Below are 11,654 nucleotides of genomic sequence, written 5' to 3' on the forward strand. Positions count from 1 at the left end.
GAGATACAAAGAGAAATTCCATTCAGAATAACTGTTGATAGCATAAAATATTTGGGAATCTATCTACCAAAGGAAAGTCAGGAATTATATGAACAAAATTACAAAAAAGTTCCCACACAAATAAAGTCAGACTTAAATAATTGGAAAAATATTAAGTGCTCTTCGATAGGCTGAGCGAATATAAAAAAGATGACAATACTCCCTAAACTAATCTATTTATTTAGTGCTATACCAATCAGACTTCCAAGAAAATATTTTAATGATCTAGAAAAAATAACAACAAAATTCATATGGAACAATAAAAAGTCAAGACTCTCAAGGGAATTAATGAAAAAAAAATCAAATGAAGGTGGCCTAGCTGTACCTAATCTAAAATTATATTATAAAGCAGCAGTCACCAAAACCATTTGGTATTGGCTAAGAAATAGATTAGTTGATTAGTGGAAAAGGTTAGGTTCACAAGACAGAATAGTCAACTATAGCTATCTAGTGTTTGACAAACCCAAAGATCCTAACTTTTGGGATAAGAATTCATTATTCCATAAAAACTGCTGGGATAACTGGAAATTAGTATGGCAGAAATTAGGCATGGACCCACACTTAACACCATATACCAAGATAAGATCGAAATGGGTCCATGACTTAGGCAAAAAGAACGAGATTATAAATAAATTGGAGGAACATAGGATAGTTTATCTCTCAGATTTGTGGAGGAGAAAGAAATTTGTGACCAAAGATGAACTAGAGACTATTACCGATCACAAAATAGAAAATTTTGATTATGTCAAATTAAAAAGCCTTTGTACAAACAAAACTAATGCAAACAAGATTAGAAGGGAAGCAACAAACTGGGAAAACATCTTCACAGTTAAAGGTTCTGATAAAGGCCTCATTTCCAAAATATATAGAGAACTGACTCAAATCTATAAGAAATCAAGCCATTCTCCAATTGATAAATGGTCAAAGGATATGAACAGACAATTTTCAGATGATGAAATTGAAACTATTACCACTCATATGAAAGTGTTCCAAATCATTATTGATCAGAGAAATGCAAATTAAGACAACTCTGAGATACCACTACACACCTGTCAGAGCGGCTAAGATGACAGGAAAAAATAATGATGAATGTTGGAGGGGATGCGGGAAAACTGGGACACTGATGCATTGTTGGTGGAACTGTGAACGAATCCAACCATTCTGGAGAGCAATCTGGAATTATGCCCAAAAAGTTATCAAACTGTGCATACCCTTTGATCCAGCAGTGCTACTACTGGGCTTATATCCCAAAGAAATACTAAAGAAGGGAAAGGGACCTATATGTGCCAAAATGTTTGTAGCAGCCCTATTTGTAGTGGCTAGAAACTGGAAATTGAATGGATGCCCATCAATTGGAGAATGGCTGGGTAAATTGTGGTATATGAATGTTATGGAATATTATTTTCTATAAGAAATGAGCAGCAGAGAGGCTTGGAGAAACTTACATGAACTGATGCTAAGTGAAATGAGCAGAACCAGGAGATCACTTTACACTTCGACAACGATATTGTATAAGGATGTATTCTGATGGAAGTGGATTTCTTTGACAAAGAGATCTAACTCAGTTTCAATTGATCAAGGATGGACAGAAACAGCTACACCCAAAGAAAGAATACTGGGAAACGAATGTGAACTATTTGCATTTTTGTTTTTCTTCCCAGGTTATTTTTACCTTCTGAATCCAATTCTCCCTGTGCAACAAGAGAACTGCTCGGTTCTGCAAACACATATTGTATCTAGGATATACTGTAACCTATTTAACATGTAAAGGACTGCTTGCCATCTAGGAGAGGGGGTGGAGGGAAGGAGGGGAAAAATCGGAACAGAAGCGAGTGAAGGGATAATGTTGTAAAAAAATTACCCTGGCATGGATTCTGTCAATAAAAATTTTTTTTAAAAATAGAAAAAAAAAAAAAAAAAAAAAAAAAAAAGAAATGACCAGCAGGATGATTTCAGAAAGGTCTGGAGAGACTTACATGAACTGATGCTGAGTGAAATGAGCAGGACCAGGAGATTATTATATACTTCAACAAGGCAAAATACAGTGAGGCATACCTAGTCAACAACTCAATGTGCTGATTTATTTTACTTAACTATTTAATACAAGGGAAGGAGAGGAAAGGAATCATTTGAACTTTACAGAAATGTTTTGTTTTAAGAGCAGCAAATTTAGAAATGCTTTCAAAAGAGTAAGAAAATCACCATTTTAGGACTCAGAGGGCTGAAGGTTCAAATCCCACATTTGATGCTTACTACCCATGTGATCTTGGGCAAATAACTTAACCTCCCTGAATCTCGGTTTCCTCATCTATAAAATGAATTTATACTCAATGTCCTCTTCCAGCTGTGAATCCATAATCTGTTATTTTGTGTTTAATAAAGAAAAACTTTCTAACAAATAGTACTATCCAAAAAATGGGCTATAGGAGGAGAAAAGTCTTTTATACAAAAGCTGCATAGATTTAACTACTGGGAGGCAGCTAGGTGGCACAGAGGATAGAGTACCAGTCCAGAAGTCAAGAGGACCTGAGTTCAAATTTGACCTCAGACATTTAATTCTTCCTAGCTGTGTGACTTTGGGCAAGTCACTTAACCCCAATTGCCTCAGCAAAAAAAAAAAAATTGAATACTGGTCAAATATATTGAAAACAAGGGATTCTAGTTGAAATATGGATTGGATTAAACAGTCTCTAAAGATCCTTCCAACTGTAAGATTCCCAGGTTCATTGCATTGATACCACCTTCTAGTGCCAACATTCTAAAGAAGAGATATGTGAAGTCCATTCCCCTTTTGTAGAGATTGGTGTTTATAGGTGAGGAACATTACTTATAATATCAGATCTTTTTGATATAGTGATCAATTTTACTGGTGTTTTTCCCGTATTTCCTCTTTTACTTTTTTTTTTTTTTAATTGTCATAAGGATTATGATAGAACTCTCCCTGAGAGAAGGAAGGAGATATACAGGGGGAAATCTGTGATATAAAAACAAAAGATTTATATTTTTAAAAAAAACTATAAATAATAGGTAGGAGACACAATGCCAAGAATTTGTTTTATACAACTGGCTTTTCCTTTATAACTTGGAAAATTGTCTGAGACATTTATTAACCGTGTGAATTTGATAAAAACTCACTAGCTCACAAAAATTGCTGGGAAAATCGGAAATTAGTATGGCAAAAAGTAGGCATTGACCCATACCTAACACCCTATACCAAGATAAGGTCAAAATGGATTCATGATTTAGCTATAAAGAGTGAAACTATAAGCAAATTCAAAGAACAAAGGATAATCTACCTCTCAGATGTATGGAGAAGAAAGGAATTTGTGACCAAAGAAGAATCAAAGTACATTAATAAATGCAAAATGGATAATTTTGATTATATTAAATTTAAAAGTTTTTGTATAAACAAAACCAGTGCAGACAAGATTAGAAGGGAAGCAATAAACTGGGGGAAGGAGGGGAATTTTACATCCAAGGGTTCTGATAAAGGCCTCATATATATGTAAATATATATGAGAATTGATATATAAAGAATTGATAATGAACAATATTAGAAGGGATATGGAAAACTGAGACACTAATATATTGTTGGTGGAATTGTGAACTGATCCAACCATTCTGAAGAGCAGTATGGAACTATGCCCAAAGGGCTATCAAAATGTGTATACCCTTTGATCCAGCAGTATTTCTACTGGGCTTGTATGCCAAAGAAATCATTAAAAAGAGAAAAGGACACATATATGCAAAAATGTTTGTGGCAAGAAATTGGAAACTGAGTGGCTGTCCATCAGTTGGGGAATGGCTGAATAAGTTATGGTATATAAATATTATAGATTATTATTATCCTGTAAGAAACAATCAAAGACTTATATGAACTGATGCTAAGTGAGGTAAATAGAACCAGGAGAACATTGTACATGGCAACAATCAATTCTGATGGATGTGGTTCCTCTTAACAATGAGGTGAGTCAGGCCAATTCCAGTGGTCTTGTAAGGGAGAGAGCTATCTACACCCAGAGTGAGAACTGTGGAGACTGAATGTGGATCATAACACCGTATTTTCACCTTTTTTGTTGTAGTTCACTTGCATTTTGTTATCTAATTTTTTTTTTCCCTTTTGATCTGATTTTTGCTGCGCAGCATGATAATTGTGGAACTATATAGAGAAGAATTGCATGTGTTTAACATATATTGGATTACTTGCTGTCTAGGGGAGGAGATGGGGGGAGGCAGAAAAATTTGGAATTCAAGGTTCTGCAAAGGTGAATGTTGAAAATTATCTTTGCATATATTTTGAAAATAAAAAGCTTTAATTTTTAAAAAGTGTGAACTTGGGCATGTCACTTAGCTGGTTGACCTCAGTTTTCTCATGTATAAAATGGGTGTAATAATATCTTCTTTCTTCTAAGTTGAGAATGAAATGTTTTTAAAGGTTTTTGCAAACCTTAAAGTACACATAAATTGTAATATTGTCTTCTAGAATTTCATTAATATCTATGAGTTTCATTTCTGAGGTTTGTGGTAATATTGTATTGCATTGTTTTGCGTTGTATTATTTATGCCAAGGCTGTGATTTCCAAAGTGTGGCCCACAGACACCTTTGAGGGTGGGTTCCCAAGACCCTTTCTTGGAGTCCAAAAGAACAAAATTATTTTCATAACAATTCTAAGCCACTATTTGCCTTTTAAAATATTTCTTCATTTCCCAACTACCTATCTGTGCAAGGCCAGATTTTTTTTTTTTTTTTTTGCATACACTTCTACCAAAACAGCATCTAATAAGATAGTGGATTTAGAAGCAGAAATGAGAATCAAACCAGTTATTTAAAAGATTTGTTTAAAAATATATGTAAAATAAGGTCACCTTTCACATTTTTTTTGTTTTGGAAAATAGTTATTTTTTTTAACGATTATTTATGTTAACATGTAATGGCTTTATTAGTATTTTCTTTTTCAATAATCATCGAAAGATAAACAAGCTTTTGGAGGACCCTGGATCCAAAAAGTTTGATAATAAAATGGAAACGCTGGGCAAAAAGCACAATTAGCCACTCTTCCACTCTGGGGGTTGTGGGGGAAACTTTTTATATTCGTGACATATTTGATTATCATTTCTGTCCCTCTGGAGTCTCCGGCCTACAGTTAAGGGAGCCAACTCTCTCCTCTCCTCTCCTCTGCTCTTTTCTCTTCTCCTTTCCCCACCTTCCCCGGCAGCACCCCTCTCGGGCTTAAATCAGTGCTCTCTCGCTTCGGACTCTTTTCCTTAAAATCCAATATGGCCGGGCAGCGGCTTCAACACAGAGAGGATAGCAAGTCCCGTGCCCTTATTAAAGATGACCACGGTCACTGTTCGTTGCCAAAGACGCCAGACAAAGAAACAAGCTTTTAGTTCGTAACCAAGACGACCGCCATATGAGATATCCCCGCCCCCCAGCTTCTTACCAGTATCAAAGATGGCCGCTCCCCTCTAGTTTGTATGATGACTTAGTTTGTGGGAACTCCTTTGACTTCCTGACCACAACTAAAAGGGCGGCCTCTCGCGTGGAGAATACACTCAATGCGCAAGCGCAATACCGCTTTCTCTGCCCGGGAAGATGGCGGCGCGACGGATGTGTGGGAACCCGGAGGTTCTGCGCCTGTTTCGGCCTCAGCGCCAGGTACAACCCCTTTAGACCAAGATCCTGGCACACAGCGACAGCCCACCCGTCCAAAGCGGGCCAGCTCAACCTGTGCTGACAGCCCTGATGACTTCGACCCCTGAAGCGGGGACTTAGCTAGCTGCATAGTCTCCATGGTGGGCTTAGAAGATCTCAACCTCTGACCTGACTGTGCTTTGCCCTTGTTCGTGACCTCCGACCTCCTTGGTGGTCCGGTTTTTTTTTTTTAAAAGAACTATACATCACAGTCAAGAGACCAGAATTCAAGTCCTGCCACTGCCACTCGTGCAGGGTGACCTTGAGCAAATTACTTAATCTTTCAGAACCCATGTATTTTTCATCTATAAAATGAGGACAATAATTGCTCCTAGTCCGTTTTTACTAGGGGTCCTTTGAGATGTCACTATGTAAATTATAAAGCCTTTAGAGCAGCTAGGTTGCGCAGCCATCCTGCCAGGAGGCCTCGAGTTCAAATCCAGCCTCAGACACTTAACAAGCTGTGTGACCTTGGACAGTCACCTAACCCTAACTGTAAAGCATGATGCTTTCCCCACCTTCCCCGGCAGCACCCCTCTCGGGCTTAAATCAGTGCTCTCTCGCTTCGGACTCTTTTCCTTAAAATCCAATATGGCCGGGCAGCAATAATACCAATGTTACAGGAATGGGGATTTCCAGTCCCCGGTGTCTATGGCCTATCCGCAATCAATGGTGGGTCATCTTACCTGTCATTTCCCTCCTTCAGTTCCACAGCATCTCCTGGCGTTCATACTGGCTTCATGGACCACACTGGAAACAGCCGTCCGGCACCTGCCTCTTCCCAGCCAAACAAAGGTGGAAAGTGTCTACCTTTGTCCACAAGCTTGGCCCAGGCCCACGGTGCCTCAGTACCTCCAGCGCCCTGCTTGCCGAAAGCCAGGTAAGAGACTAGGAACAAAATAGATGCTCCTTCCACTAGAGTGGCTAAACAGGGTCTGGTGGGTGAGTGGGACGCAATGGAATGTTTTGAGAAGCATCGAATAGAATTAATGTAGGGAAATACAGGAAGACATATGAGCCAGTGCAAAGTAAAGGGAGCAGAAACAGGCATAATATGCATAAGGGTTACAGAAATGTAAATGGAAAGAACAAGATGATCAAAACTCAATGTTGTGAAGTTTTAATATTTCATTCATTCATTCAGTATTAAAATTATTAAGTATAATATATAAATATCAAAATTATCAAAATTATTTATTTATTAAATTAATTATATAAAATCATTAAAAATGAAATTTAGCCTCAAAGAGGAGTTGTAAAAATGTGTCTCCCTTTGCAAATGTCAGAGGAATATAGTTAAGTCTAGAAGTGACCTGAGAGGCGATAGTGCTTATTGAATACTGCATATGATGCTGAATAGGGTTGATAGGTTGGTTAGTTCTATTAAACTTTTTCTCCCCTCTCTTTGTTATTTTTTGTTATTATTCTTTGTTATAAAAGTGTTCTGGGAGTAGAAAAAGGAGGACCATTTTTAAGAAACATAGATGATATAAAAATAATTGTTATAGCTAACTTTGTATGATCCTTTGAGAATTACTAAGCAGTTTACATGTTACCTCATTTGAACAAAATAAATATCGAACCTTTTAAAAATGGAAGTTTGAGTTACAGGGAATGGCAGAGTATGGTGTGAATGTCAAAAAACATTACCATTAGAAAGGACCTTAAAGAACATTCAATTCAACATCCTTATTTTGTAGAAGCATATGAAGTAGACATGTTTTTAAGAAAATAGTTGTTTGAGTCTTGCCTTTGGTACTTGCCAATAGGTTATTTCATTTCTTTGAACTATTTTCCCCAGAATAGTGATATTGGTCCCACATTCTTCACAGCTTTATCATGAGGAAAATGCTTTGTAAATTATCAATTACTAATGAAGAAATTATAGAAGTTCAGTTTGGAGGAATGGCCTGAGCTTCCCATAAAAGAAAATGAGCTGAAGTTACAACAAGAAAAATTTAAGTTTTATATATAACATGGGAAAAAAATTTTAATTCCTATTCCCAGATGACCTAGGTACAGATAAAATTATCCTCCTAGCCCGGAGATTCTGTGCAAATTATGGACAGTATTGAAAGAATGGGGAGTTAAGAGAAGCAAGTGGATAAAGATGTTACAGCATAATATGAAGGAATAGAGATCCATGGAGATTCCTTGTTATGTTTTTTCTTTTTAAATATTTTATGATGTATTTTCATTTTTTATGTCACTCATTTCCTAATGACTCCTTGTCATCCCCACCCACTAAGCCCCTAAAAAGCACAGTCAAACAGACCAAATCAACACATTGGCTTAACCATGTCTGAAAAACAAAACAGATGCATTGCTCCAAATCTATTGTCCACCTCTCTACTGAAAAATGCCTAATTATTTTCCCATTAGGCTCTTCACCATACTAAGTTTCTTTTCCTCCAACAGGTGCAGACCTCTCCCATTATCCCCGCAACCCCTTCCCCAACATCATTGACAGAAGTGGTTCCAGCTGGAGCTGCTGATGTAGTCCAGGCTGCCACAGAGCAGAGCCTCAGTGAACTGGGACTAGGAGGCCACACTCCCGTGGGCCTGGTGCAGAACTTTCTGGAGTTTGTACATGTTGACCTGGGCCTGCCATGGTGGGGAGCCATTGTTACATGTAAGGGGGAACAAGACCATTGAAGTAGGGGGTGGGGTCTTGCAAACAAAAAGGATTAGAAAAGTAGAGTCTGATGAAGGAATGTCCTAGGGATCACAACCTCAACTCAGCAGGAGAAATTACTTGGGTAAGAAATACAGATCCAAAGACTTGGATACACTATTTCTGAAAGTGACATTATGAAATTAGTGTGTGATATGCAGTTCATGAAGAGTACTCAGGCTCAAAGATAGCTAGGATGGACAGAAGTCATATAGTAAAAGGCAGTCGTAGAGAAAGGCTTTTGAATATTGAAATTCTGAATATTGTAGGAGGCTTAGGAGGCTTAGAACACAATGATTTAAAACTACTATCATGGTCACTGTGGGCCAAAAGAGAAGCTGATCTAAATTGCTGGGAAGCTGGTTATGAAGGGTGGGTAGAGAAACAAGAAGGTATTAAAATAGTAAGCCATCAATAAATGCGTCCTTCTCACTCTAGCAATAACTGAACTCTGACAGATTCCCAGATACCTACCTACCTTACAAAAAATTAATATTAGGCTTCCTGATTGAACAGTAAAGAAATCAGAGCTTTCTCTAGTCTGTGCCCTTGATGAGATATGGTGGAGATAGGTTAGGGTGAGGTTGTCCCTTCCTGTAGAGACCTAATCCCAGCCTAGTTTAAGGCTGTATACAAATTTGCTCCTGTCCTTGTTTTGTCTTTACTAGGCACTGTTGTTGCAAGATGCCTCATTTTCCCCCTCATTGTGAAAGGCCAACGGGAGACAGTGAAGCTCAATAACCACTTGCCAGAAATGCAGAAACTTTCCACTCGGATGAACGAGGCCAAGTTTTCGGGGGACAGAATGGAGTGTGAGTCAGTGAAGGTGGAAGGGTGGGACAGAAGTGACTCTAGCTGGCGTTTTGCTGTAGAGTGTGAGCAGCCTCAGCAGTCACTTATGGAGTCTTCTGGCGTTGGGCAAGTCCTGGAGGCTCATGCATTCCCAGTGAATAGCCCAGGGCAGGGAAATGTGTGAGTTAAGTGGCAAGGGAGATATTTCCCTATTCTGGCACCCCATTGTTAACTGGCCTCACTTCTTCTGGTCAGTTTTCAGGGTCGCTTCAGAACTGCAGCTCTATCAGAAGAAACATAATATAAACCCTCTGAAAGGATTCATTGTTCCTCTAGCTCAGGTGAGTAGCTAAACTGTTCTCCTCCTGGGATTCCAGGACTCCTTTCTGACCTGGTTCCCATTCTTCATCCTCCTAAAATGTGATTAAGATTCTGTACTGACTTCCCCTTTGTACATTGTAGGATTACAATAAAGACTTATTCCTCCTATCTCCCTTTTGCCTAGGCTCCTGTCTTCCTCTCCTTCTTTATTGCTTTGAGAGAGATGTCCTCTCTCCCTGTGCCCAGTATGCAGAATGGTGGGCTCTTGTGGTTCCAGGATCTCACGGTAGCAGACCCTACCTATGCACTGCCCTTGATAGTCACAGCATCGATGTGGGCAATCCTGGAGGTAAGTTTGGATTCTCCTGCAGAACTGGTTTTTGAAGTGTGGGTAGCAATATAAACTAAATTCTGAGAAACCAGGATAAACTATAACACTAAAAAAGTTATCTTAGGAAGCTAAGAATAGCAGTTGGGGACAAGAGTGGTAATCTGGCTTATTCATGAATTCAGCGGTAGACCTTTTGTTTTTCAATACAGGCCTGTCCTCAGCTATACCTATTGGGCTTTGTGAAAACTGTTCGGGTTATAGTTGGTTTCATAGAAATGGTCAATCAAATCTAGTCAGCCCTATAATGTTACAGTGCTGTGTGGTTATGATGTCATAGGATCATCCCTTCAGAAATTTAGTTGGGCAAGAAAATAGATGTAGAAAATAGATCTTTCACTTCTTTTCATGTCTTCTGCCTGTCTTCTCTGCCTCCCTCCTTTACATGGACTATTTCCTTATTGACAGCTGGGAGCTGAAACTGGTATCAACAATGCCAGCCTGCGCATGATGAAAAACTTCTTCCGAGTTCTGCCCCTCGTGGTCTTGCCCTTCACCATCCATTTCCCCACGGTACGTCTTGTCTGCCTGGCTGCCTGCCTGCCCTAAATTCTGTTCTGTTGCTTCACACACTGGAAGAGTGTTCCTAAAAGTCGTCCTCTTTTTTCCAGGCAGTGTTCACGTACTGGTTCTCCTCCAACCTCTTCTCACTGGCCCAGGTGGCCTTCCTTCAGATCCCAGCTGTGCGTATCTGGCTGCGCATCCCAAAGCGGATCCCACCTGAGCCAGGCCAGGTGTTTTTGCAGGATGGCTTCATTAAGAGCATCAAAAAAAGTAAGGCTTGTGTCCTAGAGAAAGGGCATTGCTGGAGGGAAGGACTAAATACTGACTCGTAGCTTATCGCTTTCCCCTGACAGGCTGGAAAAATGCCCAGGCAATGCACCAATTAAAGGAACGGGAGCGCCGCATGCGGGACCAGCTGCAGCTGGCAGCTCGAGGCAAGTCGTTTTCCTTGATTTGGGATTCTAGGCTGTATCTTAGCTTCTGCTTCTCTTTTCTTTCTCCCTGGCTTATCTATTTACTCTTTTCCCTAGGCCCCTTACGACAGACTTTTGCCCACAATCCCCTGCTACAGCCTGAGGGAAAACAGCCTCCTACCAACACTACCACCACCAGCAGCAAACCAAAGCCACAGAAGCCCTGGAGGGATACTCTTGGATGACTGGTGTAGTACTTACCATCAGTGCCAGAGAACAGTGACTACCAAGAGCCTCAGAGTTCCTGAGAGCAAGATCTGGACAATGACTCCCTACCCTAATCCTAGAAGCAGTGGGAATGAGAATTCTTTCTCACAAGTGTTCAATGCCACAGACTCTTAATAGACCAACATACAAAGGTGGGTATGGGAAGGCTTTCAGTGGTATATGCATAGTGAGCATCTGAGCCATTTTCTCTTCTCTGGGAAGGTAATAAACTTCTATATTCATATACTATTTCCTGATTCCTTCTCAGTAGTCAGCATGGTCAAAGGGTTGTTTGACAAAGCCTAGAATGTCAGGGTGGAAAAACTGGGTCAAATCCCAGCCTTCGTTATCATATAGATTTAAAAACAAAAACAAAAACCTTCCCAGCCCATAGTTCTGTTTATTCCCTTTACATTCATGTAGAAAAGTCACCTTTGCTTGAAGAAGTATATGCCTGAGTTGGTTGAGAAATCAGATCTAATTAAATCAGTAGCTCATGTCTGTGCCCTACACTTTCATCCCCAACTCTGGGAGATAATTCACTCTAATTTTGCACCTGTT

At 39.5% G+C, this 11,654-nt stretch overlaps 1 protein-coding gene across 1 annotated transcript; it reads left to right on the forward strand.

Moving 5' to 3' along the window:
• The first annotated feature begins 5,584 nt into the window (after positions 1–5,584).
• OXA1L (OXA1L mitochondrial inner membrane protein) lies at positions 5,585–11,342 on the forward strand. Its single transcript, XM_051980433.1, has 10 exons — positions 5,585–5,698; positions 6,441–6,614; positions 8,153–8,366; positions 9,077–9,220; positions 9,456–9,541; positions 9,706–9,870; positions 10,318–10,422; positions 10,521–10,683; positions 10,767–10,847; positions 10,944–11,342. Exons 1-10 carry the CDS (start codon positions 5,636–5,638, stop codon positions 11,069–11,071), a joined length of 1,323 nt encoding a protein of 440 aa, XP_051836393.1. The 5' UTR covers positions 5,585–5,635; the 3' UTR covers positions 11,072–11,342.
• Positions 11,343–11,654: the final 312 nt, after the last annotated feature.

The sequence above is a fragment of the Antechinus flavipes genome, chromosome 2, assembly GCF_016432865.1.
Source record: "Antechinus flavipes isolate AdamAnt ecotype Samford, QLD, Australia chromosome 2, AdamAnt_v2, whole genome shotgun sequence".
Lineage (NCBI taxonomy): Eukaryota > Metazoa > Chordata > Mammalia > Dasyuromorphia > Dasyuridae > Antechinus > Antechinus flavipes.